A 24,284-nucleotide genomic window follows, 5' to 3' on the forward strand; every position below is an offset into this window, starting at 1 on the left:
TGCATATTATTCCTCATTAAGCGTATTGCGGCGTTCACAGTGTCATTACTTTAACGATTACGTGGTGCCATAACTTTGTATTTGTGAAATCGAACACCCAATTGTTCGAATATGTTGCGCTTATTTCTAAGAAAAAACAAAAATCTTCCAGCCTGTAAAAGAATATTATCAGCCGCTTTAAAAGGCTGTACAGTGCCTGTAAACGTGAGTGCAGGTGAAAGTTACTGGTTATTTGTATAAGTAACTGCAATTTCACACAAAGATCTTCACCTCATTCAGTAATGTTGCAGAGTCAGCCGTGGTGCTGCAGTGGTTAAAGTTTTCGGCAGCTGACCTAAAGGTCGCAGGTTCAATCCCGGTTGCGGTGGTTGCATATTAGAGGTCTGTGTTCTATACAATATCAACAATATCAACAATATCAACAATATAGAAAAACACTAGATGTTCAAAATTACATGAAACATTCAACACGTGGTTTTTCGTAAACATATCATGGTTTCGGCACGTAAAATACTCCGATTATATTATTAATGATGCTGACAGTGGTCGTGCCTGTGAAGCTATAAAGCGCTACTTTCAGTCTATCACACGTCAACAGCAAACAGTGGCAGCTTATGCCGTGTAATAAATAGCGATCCCGTATGAATGGTGGGGCGTCTCTTTTTGTGGCACTGATTTTCTTAGACACTCGCTCTTTTCATCTGCGCTCTGCAATTGCATTCATGTCACATAATCAAAGCAGTAATGCGCTGGCACATTGAAGATATGCGTTCAGCCCTCTCTATGTATATTATTTCCTTCAGTGCTTGGGAACAACGTCGTTGTGTAGAGCAGACATGGATTTCTTAGCGGAACAATACTGCACTCACCCATCAAATAATAGAGCGACACTCCCAATCAAGCCACTATAAGCTCTATATTCTTAGAATAAAGATTGAGAAGTCAAAAACACAAACCTGTTACTAGTTCACCAGCATCAGTTCAGAGCTGATTCACTTGTCATAGAGTGACAGTGTATGCTGCATTGTATTATACTAGTTTATTTCCGGTTAATTAAGGTGAGACATAACTTTCTTCATATTTTTTCTGGAGATGTGGCTGTTATTTGTCTGGCCCGTTGAATCGTATGTGACCTAGGAAACACCTGCAAAACAAATCGCCATAAATGTTTTACACGGGTCGTGCTACAACGTTCTGGTACCACGCTCAATATGCGAATTTCAAGAAACAATTGCACATCAATGCTGAACATGGGACTCAGTTCTTTTGTTTTGTAAAAATAATGATCTTCTGCTCAGCGCCGAAGAGTTGTATGAAGCTTGGTGTTCCCACCTTCTATAATGAATTTTTTAACTGCGTCATGGCGTATTGCAACGTTGAGATCAGCTTAAGGTCGAAGTTTATAAGTTGCGAAAAATTGTGGTTTTTTTTAATTACCACTAGGTGCAGAGTCATTTTCAAAGTAAACCATTTGTTAACTATAGGGAAAGTGTAAATGCAAAACAAATGAAAGGAGCATTTTGTCTAAGTAGCAGATAAACTCCCTTATTATAGAAACGCCCTTGAGGTACGCAACTCTGATAAGATATTGCGGGAAAGAAGGGCACCCACGAGAAACATTGACAAAGTGGCTAGCGCTCACTGGGCGGTTACGAGCAGGCTACATTGAACCGTGAAATCGACGACATCGATATTAAAAAAGGTATTGTTCATAATTTACGGAAAAGAGATTTCCTAGAGTAACACTTTTGCATAAATGAAGCAAAATAAAGTCAATAGCTACAAAAAAACTTGTACTCACTGCTAATATGTAGCGTTTGCTGCTGTTATCTGAACGACCTCTTCCGGCAGTTGGCACTAACGACATTTAGCAATCACGAGGGCATATAGGGCCCTTTCTATGTGATATTATCAGGAGTGTTTTCTACCACTACGTCGATATCTTTCTTTTGAGGTGTGGTCGACAAAAACTCGCTTAACTTATGTAACAGTTTAACACGTCTAAACCATTTGGGAAAGTAAAAGAACATTAAAGCCCTAATGGAAAGCATCAGTGGAATTAATTACTGATTGATAGTTCCGGACAGCGATCAACAGGGAAATGCGGAAGGAAGTGATAATTGCGAATGTTAACCATTGTTACCATGTTCTGAACACAAAATTTTCATACTCTTTAATGCTTCCATTTGCTCGATAAAGCATGCTTCCTCCCCCCCCCTAAAAGACCTAATCATTGTATTCTATTTTAATTAAATGAAAATCAATGCATAACTTAACGTTTACTTTTGCAAGCTAGAACAAATAATTTCTTTGGTCAACAAATATTGTAGAATTTCTTATCTACTACTTAGTTGTTTCCAGCACATCGTTTGTTTCGCCAATGCATCAATTATTAACAACGTCGTATCCACTCACATATCTTGGTAGGATGGCATGGTTTCCTCACACAACTGCTCCGTAGCGACACACACCGGCTTCCGACGGGGCATATGCGACCCTGAAAAGCAACGTAAATATAGATACACAATTTATCTATCATTATCACTTATGAAAAAAAAAGAAGTGGGGCAGTGAGTAGGGGTAGACGAGAGACTTAGAGAAAGCGAGGAATGAAGTATAGGGAATGCGGAGCAAGCCTTGATCGAGTAAACGTGTTCCTGATGTACGACCACGTGTCCTCGTTCTTAAAGGGACACTGAAGGCAACTATTAAGTTGACGTTGATTGTTAATATTGCGGTCTAGAAACCTCATAGTGTTACTTTTGTGCCTAGGAAGGGCCTGTTCTGAAATAACATCACGTTTTAGTGGTCCGGATCGGGTTAGCGCACCTCTAATTACCCGCCTCTAGAAGCGGACCAACCGGACTGTCAGGCGTCACTATTGCCGTGCACAGCGTCACCCGGCTTTACTGCGCTAGTAGTAGCAGTCCGAACGCAGCGGCAGCCACAGCAGGAACAACGACCATTGATCGATTTCCCGCCATTGGCTTCGAAATTAGAGGCGTTTTAGATGCGGAGCATCTAACACTCGAGGCTTGTAGTGCGGCGCCGTCCGCAAGCTTCCTCCTCCTTCTTCCACCATCTGTGCATCCCTTCCTCCTCTACACACCGCGCGCGCTTCACTCCTCCACCATCTGTGCACCCTTCTTCCTCTACACACCGCGTGCGCTTCTCCTCTTCACGAACATTCGCTAGCTGTATAATGTAGCGCGCATGCACCGTCACGCTTCGAGAACATCGGCAGCTGACGCGCGCGCATGCGCCGTCGCGCTTCGAGAACATCGGCAGCTGACGCGCGCGCATGCGCCGTTGCGCTTCTCCCCCTTCTCGAACATTCGACAGCTGACGCGCGCATGCACCGTTACCCACCATCTGTGCCGCGCGCACTTCTCCCCTTCGAGAACATTCTACAATTCTCCTGATTCTCCAGTGGACGCGCATGCGCCGTCGCGCTTCGAGAACATTCAACAGCTGACAGTGCATGCGCCGTCGCGCTGTATATATACTCAAGGTCGGCGCTCGCTCGCTCAGTTGTCGCTCGTCGGTTGGTTTGTACGGCGCGTCGACGTCCAAGGTCGCGGTGAAATGAATTCCAACGAATCCACAAACACAATGATCGACGTCCCTTCGACCAGCGCCGCCCTTTCGCATACGTGTGTACGTGTTCACTCATTTAACATCCCCTCCTACAACCAAGTTAACCAATTTAGCCATCGACCCAAGTAAGTCGCAATTTAACACCCCATTTCACAACCACGTTAACCAATTTAGCCATCGACCCAAGTAAGTCGCACTTTAACACCCCGTTAACCAATTATATGCTCCGCATCCTCCTCAGTGTTGCCCCGAGGGAAGCTGCGGGCAATTTTTTTTTGTTTCAACTGCGCCCTGATAGATAGCATCACATGTCCCGTGTAATCACGGGAAAGCTGAATTTTTGAACTACTCGCGCTGTTTTCCATGATAACGTCCCGCCGCGGCGGTTCTTTTTTCCATGAATCAAACAGAAACGAACAAGCAGCATTTTATTGCGTCTCTTGGTGCACTGAAGGTTCTTTATTTTTTTGAATTGAATTGAATCGAAGTTTATTTGTCCTGAAATTCTTACAGGATCTGGAGCAGAGGCTAAAGGCTATATAGCCTGACATGGGGCCTCTGCTCCTAAATACAGTTTGGCACGCAGGCCACTCAATCTGTCGCACATGTTTTCAGAAATAAATATATAACACAACAAAATTTAGCATGGTCTTGTTACACAATATCAGGGTAAACATTAGAAAATCACTTCATCACAAAAGCGTCATCTGAGAAGAAACTTCATCAATACAGAATGTAAAAAAGCATAAGAAAAGAAACTACAACACATAACTCAAATTGATAGATAGGATGTAACAAATCAAGTGCAGAAACTTTAATAAGCATACTCAATATCATGGTTCATTAGGATGGACTTGATAATGGTGTTCGAAGGTACGGAATTGAAATCTATAAGACCGTGTAAACGATTTAACATTGTGGGTATTTGATACTGAACGTGTTGCTTGCCATTACTTGTCCTTATTGCTGGGATTTTCCGGCGTTGCTGACGCATAATATAATGAGTGTTGTCAGGCGGGTTCTGAAAACACTGTGGCTTTTTTTGTTTAATCCACTGCAGAAGTTTGAAATGATACAGTTTTGTTACTGTTAGTAATGCGTATTTTTCAAAGAGTGGTTTGGTTTTCAAGTCCCTGATAATACCATGGTATTGCTCGAATGCCCGCAAAACTCTTTTTTGAAGATCTAGTAATTTTTGATAGTTTGTTTGTGTAGTAGTACCCCCTACCAAGATACCGTGTGTCATTTTAGAGTATAAAAGGGCATATTATAATTCTATTTGTAACCTTTTTGGTAAGACTGGGCTGAGCTTATATAAACATCCAACGGTTTTACTGAGTTCTACCGTTAGTTTTTCTCTATGTGTGTTCCATGTCAAGCTTTCAGAAAACCATACACCTAGCAACTTGTGGCTGGTGACTTGCTCTATCTCTTTGCCCTCAAATAAAACAGTTGAACTATAGTTACGCGGCTTATTAGGTAAGGCAAAGACAATGTATTTCGTTTTACTAACATTTAGTTGCAGTTTATTCAAACTAAGACACGCGGACAACTTTCGTAGGTAGTTATTAACCTGGTGTTCAAGCTCTAGAATGGATGTGCCGCTAAAGAATATGTTAGAGTCACCTACATATATAATTACCTTGGGAGAACATGGGATATCACACAGGTCGTTTATATAAATTATGAACTATAGAGGACGAAGAATTGACCCTTGTGGTACTCCTCTTGTTATGTTTAAGTAAGTGGATGCCCTTTTGTTTATGCGAACAGATTGATGGCGGTTTGTTAGATAGTCTTTCATTAACTCAAGAACCACACCACGAACACCATACTTGCTAAGTTTAGCCGTTAGTACTTCATGACATACCGAATCAAACGCCTTTCTAAAGCCTATGAACAAACCTAGTGAGTACAGTCTATGTTCGATGTTTGTGATCAGTTCATGTTTAATATTAAGCAAAGCTGCTTCCCAAGATTTATTTTTTTGAAAACCATACTGAGCCTCACTGATCACATTATACTTGTCAAAGAATACGTACAAGCGTACGTTTATTGCATTCTCAAATACCTTAGATAAAACAGGAAGAACGGATATTCGCCTGTAGTTTTGAAAAGCCGTTTATAACCACCATTGAAGACTGGGCATACTCTTGCTATTTTTGGCTGTCTAGGAAAATGCCAGTTTGGAACATTCTATTTATTATATAAACAATCAATGGAGCTACGATATCAGCTACGTATTTTAGCGGAGTAGCCTTGATCTCATCAAAGGCAGTGGCTACGTTATTTTTAATCTCGTTTATTAATTGTATTACTTCCTCTGATGTCACTGGGGATAGTGACACGAAGTTTATAAGCCCACACTCTTTTAATGTAACACAGGTTTTTGTATTCTGCACTGGTGAAAAAGTAATCATTTATCTTATTCGCTGCGTCACTATCAGATAAGATACCTGCATTAGTATGAAAACATAGCGGTGGTGGCTCTGTTTTCTCTGACATTAGATTCCTAACCTCGTCCCACACCTTCCTAAGGTCATTTTTTATTTTCGTAAATAACTTTTCATAGTATGTTTCTCTCGCACGCTTTGAGTTAGTGTTCAGCCCATTTCGGTATTTTTTTAAACACTGACAACGCCTCCAGGTTCCGTGAACGAGCAAATCTGTTGTACATTTTATTTTTTATTTTAATCATTTGCAATAGCTTTTCATCAATACACGGCTTCCTTGCACGTTTGGGTTTTGGTTTTCGCAAGGTCATTGGAAATGTTTGATTATAACATGGTCTAAGTTTTTCCAAAAACGCCTCGTAGGCTGCATTCGGATTTCTTTTCTCCAACACGCATGTCCAATCGACTCATTGAATATGTGAGCGAAACAGTTCGAAGCCTGCAGCACTAATGCTGTGAGATAAGACTTCCACTGTGGTTTCGCGTTTACTTGCATATTTGGCAGTAAGCAAAAAATTGGTAAATGGTCGCTTACGTCAGCCGTTAGCAGTCCAGAAAAACAGACTCGGGATTGAATGTTTGTAACACATATGTCGAGTGAAGTTGCACTTTTTTTTCTGTTAATCTTGTGGCTTCTGTAATAAGATTGGTGCATGCAAAGGAGTGTATGATTTCAATAAACTTTTTAGCCGCAGTGTTACTCGATAACATATCTATGTTGACTTCCCCCATTATTACAAAAGGCATCGAAAATCGACATAGAAAAGAAAGCATATGCTCCAAATACTCAAAAAAGCTATTTCGTTGCCCATGGGTGGTCGATATATTACTACAACTATTAATTTCTGTAAACGAACCGACACACATTCAACGCTGCTGTTTATTACTGAACACTCAGAAATAATTGCATGCCTTAATGACGTTTTAAAATAAATTGCTATGCCACCACCTCTACCGCTTGACCGCATGAAACCATTATATGAGTAACCGTGGAAATGTGGCGGTTGTTTCGTTTCCATTAGCCAGGTTTCTATGTACATCAGAACATCAAAGCTGTGGGGGATCTAGGCATACAAGTCACTAAGTTGTTGCTTTTTATTTCTAATACTACGCGTGTTTAGGTGTAGGATTTTAAACGGTTTAAAATCACATGCGACTGTTTCGTTAAAAGCGGCATAATCATAATAGCTACACGCTTCAGGACTGTCCATTACGTATGCGGCACTCTACAAGTACACCCAGAAGACCGCACACTACGCATTTAGTGCAGTTAGGTTGATTACTAGTGATTAATTGTAGGCGGTCCATCCGTTGTCATTGGGATAATTTTGAAAATGTCCTACGGCGGTGCTTGTGTTTTTGTGCATTTAACTCAATGTTTCGGTAAGTAGGGCACTGTTGTTGATTTAAGCTTCCACATTCAGCTTTTACTCTTACGTAAATTGTTATTTGACTTTAGTGTCCCTTTAACAATCACCACCCGGAACGGGCGAACGAGAGCATGATGGCATCCCGCCTAGTCATATGACGGGCCACGCTGATTCTACCCTATTGCGTCACTTCGTCAAACTTTTCACGTCATGTTCAAAGTTAAGGGTTCTATAAAGCATCGTTTTTAACGAGAATGACAACTGAGTACCCCTGATATTCATTCCTGAGTGTGCTAAAGGCCCCTCATAGCAATTCAAAGGATTGCCTAGTCTCCACGTTTATCGCCGGAAAGGTGGGCTCCAATAGCTAGCCGTTGTTAGAAGGACATCATCGATTAATCTACATATTTGCATTCACAGCGGAACTTGTTTTCTTTATGACACAACCCAAGTGGTGTCTGAGGGGGGGGGGGGGGAGTGGACTACACGTTCCTGACCTGTACTTTGCCCTAAATGGTGACGTCGCCTCTGTTGGCACGCGTATCTCGTCAGTGGGGCATGGTTTGCACGTATTGTGCTTCAACTCAAGAAAAGAAAACAAGAGCTAGAGGAAAGGCAAAGATTTAACCAGCTTAAAATCACCGGCATGATATTTTATGCAGCTAAACACACACACACACACACACACACACACAGTTTGACAAAGCAGAGTGCCAGTCTTTTTTCGTATAGGACATAACGAGTCTACAGCTGCTCGTACAAACCTGTCGTCCTTGAATTTTTCGTTGAAACTATTAGCCCCACAAAGGGAACATCACACGCTTACCAGTGGCTGCGTTTGGGAAATAGACTGAGCTGCAAGGTTGAACAGCCAAAGTATGTACTATTTGGTTGTGCATGGTCTACACTTGAAGCGTGCTTCTCAGGCATGAAGTAACAGCTGTTACAGTCGTTAGTTAGCGCTCATACTGTGTGTACTGGTGTGCTCTCTTCAAGCGTTCTTTTCTGTGTTTAATGAGCACGCTGTGAATATCAAATTCCAACAATTCTTAGTTGGCTGTTGTTTTGTGTGTGTTCGTTTCGTGCATTCTTTGTGCTTAAGCAGCACACTGCAAGTTTCGAGCAGCGTGTCACTCTTCGGGTCGCATTCCAATTAAGTGTTGTCGCATTCGTTTCTTCTAAACTGTGAGTTTTTTTCTCGTATGTAGTCTCAGGTACCTATGCCTCTCTGGCACCAGTGTGCAATAACCTAATCATTCAATTTATTTTTGTACCGTGATGCTTCTGATAAAAAAGATGAAGCTTCATTAAAAGTGAGAGTATTCAATAGAAGATGCACATGAGCCTGTATACAGTGATCACGTGTACCTAATCACATTCACAATTTCACGTGATTTGTACATTCCACATATTTTTACTTACAGTTCCTTCTATGTGAGGGGCAGTCGATAGTATATCTGTAGGTGCCCTTTCCATTGCAATGCTTGAAAACCTTGAAGGTGCAATAAATAAATAAATAAACAAATCCAGGCGCTTAACGCACACGCCAATTTTTTTATACCAACGTTCCTGGCAAGTTAATTTGGCACAGACACTAAAAATATTGTTGTAGGGAAATTACACTCAGTTAAAAACTAACAAAGGCCTCCTTGAGTAAATTACATCTTTCGTTCATTTATTTCTTGATTTGGTAGACTCTAATAGTAAGCAAAAAAGAATTGGTGTCAGCTCGGAAGTGCACAATAGACATAGCATGCGACCGTATTTCTCGAAGCGTTCAAACTAACTAACGTGCATTCGAACACTGGTAGTGCCGCAATATACCCAAATGGTACCGGCCACTCTGGAAAGAAAAGAGAACTGATCAAGGCTTCATTCTGTACATATTCCAGCAAAACAGTTTGACAACGAAGCTACGATGGTATACGACATAATATTTGTAGTTTTGAAACAGTTGTGTAGGAAATAGGTGATTAATGCGCAGAAAATTGAAATAGATGATAATACTCCTTTTGGCCAAGCTTGGTATGCCTGCAACCATCAGATAACAAGTCCGAAGCTCTAGTAGTTGCGCTACAACGGTGTTTGTTCTCTGTTACACTTTTTCCGGTATTTCTGTGTATAAAAACTTTGGGGGATTCACCAACACCCCTCGTAGCAGCGTACACGTCACCTCGTAACATTGTCATATCTTGTCTGTTTCACCAACACGCTCTCCTTAACTGCACTGCAGCTCTTGCTCTGTCGTGTTCATGTATTAACACTTTTGAGCAGATTATTACTCACTCCACAAAGTGTCGGGCTGGTTCCTCCTGGCAAGCCTCCGGGGTAGACGTCCCGATTTGGCAGCCTTCCCGGCCTTCTACCGGGATAGCTTTCAGATGCGGACGCTGGAAACCTTTGAGGGCCCCGGTTCCGATATCCGCCTCCATAGCCACCAACTGACTCCCTTTCGAGGCCACTGGCGAACTCCCTTTCGAGACCGCCTCCACGAGTCAGTCCACCAGGGCGATCGTCGTAAAAGTCTCCGGGTGCACGGATGATGCCCCCGTCGTACGGCTGGGCGCAGACTGCGAGTACTAATAGAAAGAGAGACAAGCCGTCTTATTCTGGTGCACTTCAGCGCAAGAAACACAGCAGACAGAACATGAACGATGACGACGAGAGCTCATAAATGATCTGACTCGAGTAATCTGAAAGAACAGCATTGTAGTGCGTCAATGATGCTGTAAAAGCAAAAAATTGCATCTTGCTCTGGAGGTGCAATGCTAAAAAGGCAGCAGGGCTGATGAACACCCATGTAGTCCACGCTTTTGTGGTTGTACTAAGTTTTACAGACTACCTAATAATCATAACATCTGGGGTTTCACGTCCCAAAACTACGATATGATTATGAGAGACGCTGTAAAGGAGGGCTCAGAATCATTTGAACTTCTGTTGTTTTTTTCAAGTGCTCTGACATCGCACATCAGTGTTGCGGCATGGGCACCTATTCCATTCCAATTCCATTTCGAGACATTGAGACTTGCAGCAATTCCATTCCTCCTAATTCCTCGAAATAGAAAATATCAAGTCCATTCACATTCTAGGAATGGCCGTGCAGTTAAATTTCATTCCTGTGATTCCTCAATGTAGGAATTGCATTTTGATAGTTCTATTGAGCTAAGAATGAACGCTCCCATGAGGCTGGTGTCACGAGATGCATTATGTACTGCAGAAGCATTCAGAACGCGTTATCAAGGTTGAGGTGTTGTAGCTTGGTTGGTTATCTCGTGCAGCAAAACCACCTTATTAAATTTCATACGAGCTATTCTCCCGCTACGTATGGTATTTGAATCGTGAGCTTGTTTGAACAAATGTGATGTTTTAATATTGTTTAACCTTAAATGTGTTAATGCTAAAATGACGGCATAGCTGATAATAATGCTGACAAAACTAGCGGTCAAAGAGTCTAACCTATTTTGTTACGCGTATGGAGCGGTCATGAATATAGACAAAACTAAGACTCACTAAAATTTATTTATTAGGGTATGAAACCCTCTAGATCCTCTGGTGTCAATGCACCATGTACACCATGGTGTACTACTCAGACACCTTGTGCCTTTCCACCTTGCAAACACCTTGCAAAAGTGCACACCTTGCAAAGTGCAGACACCTTGCAAAAGTGCACCATGTACTACTCAGACACCTTGTGCCTTTCCACCGTATACGGAATACTGAGCCGCACTGCTCGCCAGCAGTTTCATTGTCAAGCGCGCCTCGCAATAATTAATGGATGATGAGAACTTTGGTTATTCGCTCGCGCGCAGCTATTCAATGTCTTCCTTGACGGAAAGGTTACTTACATGTGTTAGCTACTGAACTGCTCGTGAATTAAAGTACATGCTGTGCGTAGAGTATTCGCCCCTTTCGTGGGGGGTATCAATGTGCGGAAATAATTTGTTTCTTCCTTCAGTGTCTGTTGCGATAATGCATTTGTTTGTACACTAACTTAAGCCTCAGTTCCTCTTTTCCAGATTGTGAGTTTGTTTCCACTTTTATACCACGCCAATCTTTGGGTTCGGCTAACTAAAGGTAGACGCACAAAATGCATTCTTGCCTTAGACTTGGAGAAAACTTGTACTCAGGCGTAAATGACTTCTTTTAGCATGATATTACAGTAGTACCTATTAAGAGTGCAGTAAAGTACTTCCTACCTGATTATATATTTGTTTAGCGATGTACAAACGGGTATGCGTCAAGCGAAGTGGCAAGAAAAAAAGATAACGATAACTATAGCAATAAAATGATCCCACCCCGGAGAAGTGGGAGTGTGGGATGACCAGCTCGAAGCTCGAGATTCCGGAATGTCTGATCTTCTTTGATAGATATCTCAAATGCCTGGTATTCCGAACACATTCGGCAATTTGTCACTAGTTCTTTGGTCACCAGGCTTACGTAATAAAAAGTGTTCAGAGTCTTTATGATTTTTATATGCTGCAATAATGTTCGCAAGCAGTACAGCGTGCAAAAAGAAGCTTTATTTTAGTTTTAATTATCGAAATATTGAACGAATTATTATGAGCCCAATGGGCACTTCACCATTTAGTGTTTAAAACCCAAATTGTTAATGATGGCTTTTTAAACAGTTGGTCCTACAAAAAGAATGCAGGTAAAATAATTAACTTCTACCTAAATATGTGTTCCCTTCACAAACATGAGCTGCTTAAGCGTGAACCACAAGACGCAGAGATGCATGGTGTGGCAGTGGATTATGGTAGTGCTTCTCTATATTACAAACAGGTGTTGCGGCAACGCCACCTTGGCCTTGGTCTACCCTAGAACAAAGCAAACGTGGATTTTCTTCGGCGCGAATCGTCGCATCGAGACTCAGGGAGATGCCCCCATGGCCATGTTTCCCAAACCAATAATATCAAAAGTTTATTCTCTCTCTCCGCCTGTACAGAGGAAAGCGCATGCATTTGACTGTGTACGATTGTGTCCAGCGCTGACCTACAGACCTTCACTGACAGGATTTCTTAAGGAAAGGTGCCCATGTGTCGGAGGGTAGTATTGCGAAAGGAGGGGGGGGGAGGTATGAGGTGAGAGGGCGTGAAAACTAGCATATAAAAACATGCATTGAGCAAAGAAATCGCGTTACTGTTAATGCACATAACTTAGAGATCCGTTATTTTCATTTTTTAATATGCATCTGAGTCGCCGACGTCGACATAGCGCAAAGTGAAGGGTGGGGTGTCAGCAGGTGGATGTGGCTCCCGAGGGAAAAAAATCACAAGACATGAAGGTGTGGAGAATGCTGCCACCATACTACCACTCGACCATGGTTACGCAAACAATAGAGACAAACTTTGAAAGAATACAGTCGATATAAGAACAGATTTCTAGTAGGCGCGTTGCTTTTAATTGTGACGTGCTTCAAATGTTTTACTAGTAGGTTCAGAGCTCTGATTCGATAATATTTGAAGTTTGAAAGATAGTACATAAACGAAAACGTGTTCTATTTTCGGAAAAAAATTGTATTTTTATTTTCATTTCATTCTAAGCAAAATGTGCTTAATTCCACTCCCATTTCATTCCTCCGAGCATTGTCGCTATTTCATTACCATTGCTTTCCAGAGGTTGCGAAAATGTGAATTGATTGTGAAATTATTTCTTTTCCGGAGTAGAACTCCGGCAATTTTTTATATTCACTGATTTTAATAAAACTTAGAACGTGTGCTCTCGTCCGTACCATGGTGATATGTTCCCAATTATTCAACTGTAAGTTATGTTTTAGAAAAAAAAACAATTTCAAAAATTGGTAGCCAATTTAGAAATCACACTTATAAACGCGAGCCACCTTCTGTATGTGACGTAAGTGCCTATTCTTTTTCAAAACCCCGCCTTGCCCAGCAGGCAACTGCAGCGCGCGTTTTCTTCTAAGAGGCGACGACGACGCCAGTACAGTTCAGTTTTGTCAGCTGAATACATCGTGTTAGTCGTCATTGACAACATCGGGTCTCATTGAGCAACGAGGAATTCAATTCGGGAAACGCCAGAGGCTCTACACACTGGTGGGTTGAAATCAGGAGCCCATGCTTCTGCTAGCTGTATTCATCGCTGAACTTGTCACTGGTAAGTTTAGACGAGCTGGCACAGCTTTATTTCGCGTCTCATGACATCGCCGATTTGCTTTTCGCACGCCATAGGAAGCACGTGAGCTATGTTTACACACTGGTCAGCTGTGGTGGCATGTGGCGGATTTCATGACGTCATCAGATACGAATTTAGTGGCGTCATCTGATAGCCACCATAGAGGACGAAGCAGCTGCGTGTTTCAGTTTATGTTTCACTCGTCGTTCATTGTTTAATTTATATAGTCAACGGATGTCTAAGTAAAATTAACCCCCCCCCTTCGCCCAGCTGCTGCAGGATTGTCACAACTTTTTGAAAACGAGATTGTCTCAGCATGGTCGAAAATACACCTGAGTTCCCCTTTAAGGTGACCCAAGAGCCCTTTGATACGTTACTATATCTACCCTAATATTATTTAAAAACAATTCATTATGCTTACATTGTGTTATTAGCAATGAAACCACAGGTGATGGTTCTCTTCTTTTCTTCTTTTCTTTTTTTATTTACTGTCTTGGCAACCCGCGGACCCTGATTCATTTACCGCCTAAAGCTTACCATATGAATGTCAGTTTCATAGAACGATCTATAACTGTGCTATAAATGGTATTTCATACTTGTTCAGATAACTTGAAGTGCAAAACAGACAACGAACGATGGAATTCTCGTTCGTAATGTGTGATTCTTCCTTCGTCCCACGCTCCCAGTTCACTGAAAGGATGTGATGTCACTCTGACGTCAAAAGCTTGAGTTTTCGATATCGTATTTTGGACACATTTGGAATGAAGATTTCTCGAACTTTCTTCTGCGACGTGTCACTCCCTCAGAATACGAATCAATTCACGTTTATTCATAAAAAATTACATTAGTCGTAGGAGAGGCCGTTGAAATATATGACGCAGGGTAAGTCTGAACTAGCATTTAAATCTGTCTTGAAGCATCGCTAGGGTCGTGTATGCTCGAGGTATAAGCTTTATGTCAGCAGCTGTAAGTACCAACGTAGGCATATTTGCGCCAGCCCCTCCCTTGGTGAATGGTTATTGTCTTGTGTTAGAGCACTGTATATGCGATGAGGTTATTGTCGCCACCATTGAACGTTTAGCTGGAAAAATAAAATTACGTTAGTTTTGCGGTGGCTTTAATTTCATTGTTCAAGTTAAACCTTGTTATGTCTCTACGAGCAATGTTCTGAAAACCTAATAATGAAAATAACTTATTAAAAAATCAGATTTCTTTATTGTAATGGACTGGGAAAAATGCTCCTTCATTGTTCAACTATATGTAATGCTGTGTCTGTGTGAAGTAAAGTTATAGAGCTTGACTACTGATTTCAGTATGTAGGCTGGTACGTACATGGGGGGGGGGAGCGAAACTTTGCAGGCCAATATTTCATGTATTTACAATTCATAGAGCAGCACTACCTGGAAACTTCTACAGCATGACGTGGGAACTGTTGACCCCCCCCCGCCTCCCATTGTACGTCTGTCCCTTAGCTAAGCACCGGCATTCCTGAATGGTAGATCTCGCGAATGGCGAGTGTGATCACTTCAGGTCAACCTAACGATAATAAATTTTATGGCCGTTTTACATTTGATGTTTCTTTCAAGTGTTTTTTCTAACCACATGTGATTTGACAAAATCTTGGTCGCCAAAGTGCTTTTGGCGTACCAAAGGCACCTTCGGAGTTTTTATGTATGTATGTATGTATGTATGTATGTATGTATGTATGTATGTATGTATGTATGTATGTATGTATGTATGTATGTATGTATGTATGTATGTATGTGTGTGTCTGTGTGTGCGCGTGCGCGCGTGCGTGCGTGTATGTATGTATGTATGTATGTATGTATGTATGTATGTATGTATGTATGTATGTATGTATGTGTGCGTGCGTGTGTGCATGTATGTGTGTGTGCGTGCACACGTGCGTGCGCGTATTTATGTATGTATGTATCTATATATATATGTATGTATGTATGTATGTATGTATGTATGTATGTATGTATGTATGTATGTATGTATGTATGTATGTATGTATGTAGCCATCGCCTCCTTCACTTGGCATCGATTATACTTTGCGTGGGAGTGTAAAAGCGTTTGAATAGCATGACTGTCTGGTCATGGCATGAATAACGTGAAAATCCTTCCGCGTACATAATCGAGGCCTTTCTTCTGGACACATGGGACATATACATGCATTACACATACCGCGGTATACGGCCGTGTGCCACTGTTGCTTCAGAGCTTATGTCAATAATGGCGAGAACGAAAATTGAAAAGTTAAATGAGAGGGTGTCAAGAAAAAAGACATTGACAGCGTTTACCCATCGAAGGTAAAGAATAAAAATCAGGATCTGAATAGCAATCGAACTTAGGCATTCTGCTTGGCATTCAGGTATACTACCGCGGAGCCACACCGGGTCTTGAAACTACACTGGAAAAAAAAGATCATGTGTGCCCCGCCGCGGTGGTCTAGTGGCTAAGGTACTCGGCTGCTGACCCGCAGGGCGCGGGTTTGAATCCCGGCTGCGGCGGCTGCATTTCCGATGGAGGCGGAAATGTTGTAGGCTTGTGTACTCAGATTTGGGTGCACGTTAAAGAACCCCAGGTGGTCGAAATTTCCGGAGCCCTACACTACGGCGTCTCTCATAATCATATAGTGGTTTTGGGACGTTAAACCCCACATATCAATCAATCAAATGGTCATGTGCAAGCATAACGCCGGAGCAATGTCGATGGTGGTTCCATTCCTGCGTACATAATATTATTGCAAAAATAAACTACACATGTGAACTTTTTTGATACAGGCGTCTTGTCGGGTTAACGTTCATTCTGGTTTAATTGTTTGTTCTGCTTTTATAGAAGTCTATTGAACAATACATCTGCATTTCTATAATTAGGAAAGCTATATTCAAGCGTTTGTCTTATTCTAAAGAAATACGCCAACGAAATTTATGCAATTATATTCACACCTATGCACTCTAAAGTGCAAATTTCACTTTGTTTTTATAGTGCTGGTGTCTGCTCTTTAACTTAAGTACTGATATGACACATTTGGACGCTTTCGCCAGCGGGGTTCCTGGCATATTTATGATGTGCACACAATTAGCAGACTTACAAAAACACCTATAACCACATCGCAACCCTGGACTTGGAGCCAGGAAAACAGAGCCTAGAAAACAACTCACTGCCAGCTTCGCTTGAAACTGATTTTCACAAGACCTGGCGTCTGCCAAATTTTCATCTTCTAAAATAAATTGTTATGCTGTAATCAGTAAGTATCTTTGCATGTTCTCTCTTCAGCTGTTTAATCCGAAAGATGTTCACAAGTCAATGAAAATTCACCTCTGCCCCGCCGCGGTGATCTAGTTGCTAAGGTACTCGGCTGCTGACCCGCAGGTCGCGGGCTCGAATCCCGGCTGCGGCGGCTGCATTTCCGATAGAGGTGGAAATGTTGTAGGCCCGTGTGCTCAGATTTGGGTGCACGTTAAAGAACCCCAGGTGGTCAAAATTTCCGGAGCCTTCCACTACGGCATCTCTCATAATCAAATGGCGATTTTGGGACGTCAAACCCCACATATCAATCAATCAAGATTCACCTCTGATCGCACGAGAACCGGCGCACTCAACATGGTATGGCATATGACGATTCACCTCCGATAGCGTTTGCTTCCGTGTGCATGTCGGCATTTGCATGTATGGAATCTTGGACGTGCCCTTTACGGCACCTTGAAAATTCGCAAACACGCACTCAGGAAGCCTAAGTGGAAGTATCATCGAACATTCAAAAATACGCACAAATATGCATTATTACGGAACAATAAGAAATGGCAGTGCATGGCGCATTGACTCAGCCGGTGAGCAGAGCAGGTCGAGCTGGGAGTTCGAAAATGAATAGCAGAATGATTGGCTCTCTATACAGTACTCGTGATACGAAGTGTTCCTCTTTTATAACAACCGGCCACGGTGTTCTAGGGATGGCTGTGGGGCTCGACTCTGGACCCGTAATTCGCGGGAAGGCATCGCGTCAGCGGCAGCCACATTTTCTACGGAGGCGAGAATGCTCATGCACTTAGCTGTAGCAACACGTTAAACAACGCCAGGTGGTCGAAATTTCCGGAGCCCTTCACTTCAGCGTACCTTAAAGTCATATCGTGGTTTTAGGATCTCAAACCACGCATTTAAATATTATTCTTTATTATTTGAGCAGTGAGACCAAACTGTGCTTAGCTATAAATCATCGATTGTGCAGCAAACATTATTCAGTGTCCGTGTCTAAAGCCAGCGCATGAAGCTATACTCTTAGTTATCAATATGAACCGGCTTGCTCGTTCAAGTGTGCCAATTGCGAAAGTTGCCGTTCTTGTCGTTGCCTTTGACAGCATTTCATGTCTTCGTTGGGACCGCATACCAGCAATAAGAAATGGCTCTTTTGTACAACAGACGTGATGAATGAAGACGTTAAGCCCCAGCACTTATCAGTATTCTTTCTTTTGACAAGGTCCCACGGCGCTGGTTAAGTGGCTAAGGTACACGGCTGCTGACCCGCCGGTTGCGGGATCAAATCCCAGCTGTGGCGGCTGCGTTTTAGATGAAGGCTAAAATGTTGTAGGCCAGTGTCTCAGGTTTGGGTGCAAGTTGAAGAACCCCGGGTGGTCGAAATTTCCGGAGCCCTCTATACTATGGCATCTCTCATAACTATATGATAGTTTGGGGACGTTAAACCTCACATATCACTTCGTCTGACAAGCATGTAGTATTACTAACCCCCATATTCAGAATCAGCACTTGATTTGAACTTGACTTGTCACCGACTTCAATGCCTGCAGCGCAAACGCATTTCAAACGCGTGGCCTTTAGGCGGTGCCAGGAGAGCGCAAACACACATACGCGTTTAAAATGCGCCGCGTTGAAGGTGGTTTCAAGTCAAGTTTAAGTCAAAGAATGCTTCTGAATACGAGGGTAAGACTCTAAAGATTGACGTTTCTATGTCGGGACAAGCCTTCATTGTAGTACAAAGGATGTGCAGTGGTCAACACTGAACGATAGAGCATCATGCACGGAAAGGCACGAGCGACATCTGAACATGCGCGGCGCCAATGACAGCTGTCACTTGCCTCTGTTGTCCTTGTTTATCAGCGTGGATGCAACAACAGTTTTGGCCATTCAAACCACTTTGAGTGATTCAGCAAACAAAGAAAAACAACAGCAAAATCAAAACAAAGCTAAACATAAGCGCTCTGCTCCATATCTAATATGATAAACCTATAATATGTTCACTTCATAAAGAGTACCGTTCCCGATGATTGCATTTTGTTTTTAGTTGGTGCTAGACATGACAGTGCATGCTTCTTCGACTGCCAAAGCTGTCATCGCTGCTACGGTGATAAGCGAGGACAGAAACTGCAAGGCTGGCACATCATCGGCACCACGCAAGCTCAAATGTGGGATGTTTCATACTACAAATGTCACTCGTGCTGATTCGAGTGTGACGCTCTCTTGTTCAAGAAAGAAGAGTGGACCGTTGTACCTAATGAATACCAGCAGCATGCATAACGAATAATGTGTCACAGCACTGAACTTCGCTCAGAAACTACTGGCAAACGCATGAATGTGTGTGGTTAGAACACGCGATATGACAAGAAAAAACAGCAACAGAAAGATAGGCGTGTGAGCGAATGAATACGCAGAAATACACCAATGAAAACTTTGATCTGATATATCGATAGGCGGCGTTGAACGTTTCAAACCACCAGATTAATATGAGAGACGCCGTAGTGGATTTGAATGATTGATTGATTTGTGGGGTTTAACGTCCAAAAACCACCATATGATTTATGAGAGACGCCGTAGTGGAGCGCTCTGGAAATTTAGACCACCTGGGGTTCTTTAACGTGCACCCAAATCTGAGCACACGGGCCTACAACATTTCCGCCTCCATCGAATATGCTGCTGCCGCAGCCGGTATTCGAGCCCGTGACCAGCGGGTCAGCAGCCGAGTACCTCAGCCTTTAGACCACCGTGGCGGGGCACTAATGAACACTTTTTACACTCATAAAAAACAGGTGCTTCATACAAAGTGAAGTCATGAGGCTTGTACAGCCTAAACGAAAAAAAAAAGATTAGCATGAGCTACCGGAGACCACAAGGAGGGGCAAGGTTGCCACACGTGGTGTTGTTGTTTCCGAACATGCCGATAGCGAGAGTGTAAAGCACAATCAATTTTCGAAGGTGTGTGGCTGGCGGAAAACACCAAGATACCCAAAGATACCCAACTTTAAAGCAGAAAAAAAAGAAATCAGCTTTGTCGGGCAAAACCAATGCACAAGAGTTTATTGAAGGCATGGGCTTTTGGATGGGCTAACAGCAAGATGAGCTGCTTTCTGCCGGTCAGCCTTATTTTGTAAAATGGAATGTGTTAGGCACTCTCACCTTTGGTGCACTTGGGAACAGCAGCGCCGCATATCGATATTTTCTCGCGCGGACCACCGGTCACTTGTGTTAACCTTTCCGCTTTTTGACTGAAATTTAAACAGCCTTCTGCCGAACTTTGCTCGGCGTTCTAGTTACGTGAATTGCGTCGGCAATGGATTGGAAAAAATGTCTCCCGCTAGCGTTATTGCTGCTAATGGTAGCCAACCATGTTCTGTGGGTGTTACGTTAAAGGCTACGCATATGCAGAGACAGCTTTCTAGTAGTACCGATGGCTTTTATTCCTTGTGAAAGGACACTGTTTCTTGTATGCCGATCGAGCAAACACGCACCCTACTGTCAGCAAGCCAGCCGCTCAAAGCCGCAAGCTTTCTTTCTTCCAGTAAATTCCCATCAATAAGTGAACACTGCAGCGTAGTTCTAGCCAAGAACTCGGCTTTCAATGAGTCAACCTAAACACCACCCAGTCCTGCGAACCATTGGACTATGTAGTACAACAGACCAGACCGCGCCAGTGCAGCTACCGGCTTGCATTACCACGTCCTCAACCAGCCCATCAGCAAAGCAACCAGACTATCCTCTTCGCCGGAAATCGCGTCTACCAGACTACGGCCATATAGCGCTACCAGCAGTGCGGACCGACCACCGAGTGGACCTGTTCCCGACAGACTCCAGCAGAGAAGGATGCTACGACCTAACCAGGTGAGCGTAGTGCCACAAAGGGGAATACTTGCAGTGAATTATTGAAGCTGCGAAAAATGGTGAAGAAAGCGTTTCAGAAGCGAATCGCTTGCTTACACTTGTCATGCATACTTACCAGCTCGTGTTACTCTAACGGGACTCGGTCTTTTAATAAAAGCATACGTTCACGAGTCATATGCAGGCTAAATGTTTCTAAGTGGCATGAAATCACGTCATCAATTCTTTGGAACTTGCCCCTATTGTTTAAGATAGTTAACGGCACGTTAACATACTCCTAAAACAATGAACATCCATCTATATACGGAGGTATTTTTTTCCATGGCCAGTCAGTTATACCTTCTAAAAAGCGTTGGTACCCAACTAGCCCAGTGTGACAGACATATTTGCATGTATATTGACGCAGTGCAACATGATATACTCAATATCTACGAGACGTTAGTGTGATTTAAATAAATATATCATTATATGTCTAACGAAAACTATCAGGTTACTGGGTAAACGCAGTGACATCGTTATAAAAGCAGATGACAAATATCATGAGGGTCGGACAAAATATATTCTATAAGCGAAGCCCATACACAGATTACCCATTTAAACGCTACGTCTGAAGACTACCTCTAGTGGTCTTCTGATCTCCATGATAACCTACCTTCATTTAACACGACACTTTTGTGATAATGGGGATTGTTGACCTTCCAAAAAGTGCAACGCAAGGTTAGTGCGCATATGACATTTTGAAAGCACTGATTGCGATTTCAACTATCAAAGCGATTTCAACTATTCTCTTTAACTATTGAAGAGAATTTCAAGTATTTCGTACGGAACTAACACTATTTGCTAAATTGATCTGTCTGAAAATTACAGTATACGTTAGACCAACCTAAAGGCGTTCATATACAACTTTAAAACAAGCGTCATTCTGATACTCTTCTTAACAGTCCGCAGGCAAAGCACGTGTGCACTTCAAGCCGTTCATATGTGTTTAGAAAAAGTGGTTAACGATTTAGAGTACTTAGTACTCTACTATGGAAGAGCTGAGAGCCGTCCCAAGGATGGCGGAACAATCATATGTCGAAAAAACAAAAACAAAGTACGACGCTATAGCGTAATCTATCCCCGTTCATATCATCTTCTCAATCGCCAGCCTTTCTCGATGGGTAGGTTAAACGTGCCACAAGAGCAAAAAAAAATGGCAGCATATCCACGGAGTGAATGATGGAGAGTGGGGCGAAGCATTCGTTCGTCCATTCGTTCTTGCTTTCGTCCGTTCCTGCGTACGTCTGTGTAACCGTCCATGCGTCCATCCACTCGTCCGTGCGTGCGTCTGTTCGTGCGTCCGTCCCTGCGTTCGTCCATGCATCTGCGCTTGCGTCCGTTCATGCGTCCATCCATGCATCTGCCTGTGCGTCCGTTCGTCCATCTATTCAGCAGTCCAAGTACCACCATCTCGCATCTTTTCATCATATATTCTCCATATAGAAGCACCGCCATCCAGCGGACATCTCAAGGACTAAACGGGAGGTGGCACATGCACACTTTCTTACGGCTTGCGCTTCGGGTTTCCCACCTCCCACCTTAAACCACCTCGAGTTCATGGTATATACTAGTTCACTGTATTCATGGCTATGCGGCCCAACGCTCGCTAAACCTTTCTAAAACTGAGGAGGTTACACCCAGGGAGTATAACGTAGCAACCCTTTCTTGTCAGATCGTGCTCAAAGTACATGCCAACAGCTGCTAATGGGGATTGCAGCGTGCGCGTTACCTAAAGGCCGAATGCTCCTGTCTCTCATTCCCCCTTAGCAGCCATTAACATGTGCATTGAGCACAATCTTTTATTGTTCAACAACGCACAGAAGAAATCTCTCACCGGAACCACCTTGGAGGTCAAAATCGTAAGGACCGCTATTTCGGGTATGTGCAACTGGTGGTTACGTACTACGAGGGATGCACAAGCCACGCCATAAGGAGCTTCGCCCCTAAAGAGAAACGAAAACTTCCACGTGCGTAAGAATAAATTTCAAGCTCTTATAAATGCCTACCGCAAGCAACACAGCGAAGGGCCCACAACGTCATATTTTTTTTCTTTTTGACAGGCTACCGCGCTGGTGTCGGTGTTACGGTGCTCGGCGTGGGTATGGACGCAAAATTCTAGAGGTGCTGAAATCTACAATGTTGGTGAACGCTATAGAACAGCAGATAGTGGAAACTTCCGGTGCACTCCACCACGACGTCCCTCATATCGTGGTTTTGGAACGTAAAGCTCCCGACATTATTATAACCCTCCTAGCAAGCTACCCTCTACGCATTCGTAAAGCAACAAACGCACTTCCGCAGCAGCACAACTTGTTGCTGATGTATCTGCTTCTGTTGGTGAATAAGTGCACGACCCTAAGGACGTTGCAAAGGGTGTGCCATTAAGCTTCGAACTCGTTGCGCAGCTCACGTTGCTCGTTCACGTTGCGCAGTTCACATTGCTTCGAACTTGTTTCACAGACGCCTGGTGCGATTCTACGCTTCTACCCCGTAGTATTACACTCGTTAAGGGGAGTCCTTGCACTGCATAACTTTCGTATAAAGCTTTTTTTTCTGTGTATTTTAAAGCGTATTTCCGCGGAGGAAGACCTGTTTGGTACGCGAAGGCTTGTTTTATTTTTCCTCAATGCGAATATTTTATTTATTTATTTATTTATTTATTATTTGTTATTTACCTTTTTATTAACTTTTTTGCATCCATCTGAACTTTACTCTCGCAACTGACCACACCAACACCGGAATTCCTACTAGACGACCTTTTTAACGCAGTTTCAATAATATCATTGCTATAATCATTTATTCAGCTTTTTGTTGCCGGGCACCAGGGCAGAGAGCTTTACGATCGCTTTTAATCCGCAAATTCCAAAGTCTGTCCTTGTGCTACGAACGAAAGTGCTGGAGAGCTTTCACGTCCGGCCGTTCACTTTCTGATGATATTCTCATTTTCTCCCAATTTTAATATTATGGTTATACCTTGGCGCACGCTATTTACTTATCTCTATATTCCTCAGCATACTGCGAAAATGTGTGCAAGGGGGTTTGTGTCACGTGTTTATTGATATGCTCTTGCCCGTTTTAGCATGACATGCTATTGATGGTTCGTTGTGCTGATGATACATGTCTATTCCAGCTTCAAGACATGTGTTTGTCTCGTGGGATTACACGCGACATGAAAAACCAACGCGCTTATGCGTTTTGGTTTTCCATGCTTTCTTTTCTTAGCGCACATACTATTCACATATTTGCTTTTGTGAGTCGTTTGTCACCCCAAAACAGGGCTGCGATACAGCACAATTTCTTTTACATGCTGCAGCCGTTGCATGTGTAGCAGCATATAAAAGTTTCAAATCTCTCTTGTGCCCTAATATTGTTTTTGCGCAATAGCAATAACATTTAAAAAATGCAGCATCTTAGTATGGCCTAAGTGTTTTGCTGCTTACATTTCTTGGTGACTGTGAGCCTCCGAATGACTTTCAAGATTCATGCTTAAGGCTGGCATACTTGACAGTACTGTTCAGAATAAGTATCTATTATGACATTATTTCTGGTCATGTATCTTTGTTTCAGTAGGGCAACTGAAACA

General features: G+C 42.7%; 1 protein-coding gene across 1 annotated transcript; it reads right to left on the minus strand.

Annotated features, from left to right (window-relative positions):
* Positions 1 to 1,024: 1,024 nt before the first annotated feature.
* On the minus strand, positions 1,025 to 18,697 carry LOC142791435 (uncharacterized). Its single transcript, XM_075885494.1, has 5 exons — positions 18,649 to 18,697; positions 9,707 to 9,999; positions 8,843 to 8,912; positions 2,416 to 2,497; positions 1,025 to 1,144 (listed from the first exon to the last, which is right to left on the minus strand). Exons 1-5 carry the CDS (start codon positions 18,695 to 18,697, stop codon positions 1,102 to 1,104), a joined length of 537 nt encoding a protein of 178 aa, XP_075741609.1. The 3' UTR covers positions 1,025 to 1,101.
* Between the last annotated feature and the right edge of the window lie 5,587 nt (positions 18,698 to 24,284).

Source organism: Rhipicephalus microplus, unplaced genomic scaffold (genome assembly GCF_043290135.1).
Source record: "Rhipicephalus microplus isolate Deutch F79 unplaced genomic scaffold, USDA_Rmic scaffold_166, whole genome shotgun sequence".
NCBI classification, from domain to species: domain Eukaryota; kingdom Metazoa; phylum Arthropoda; class Arachnida; order Ixodida; family Ixodidae; genus Rhipicephalus; species Rhipicephalus microplus.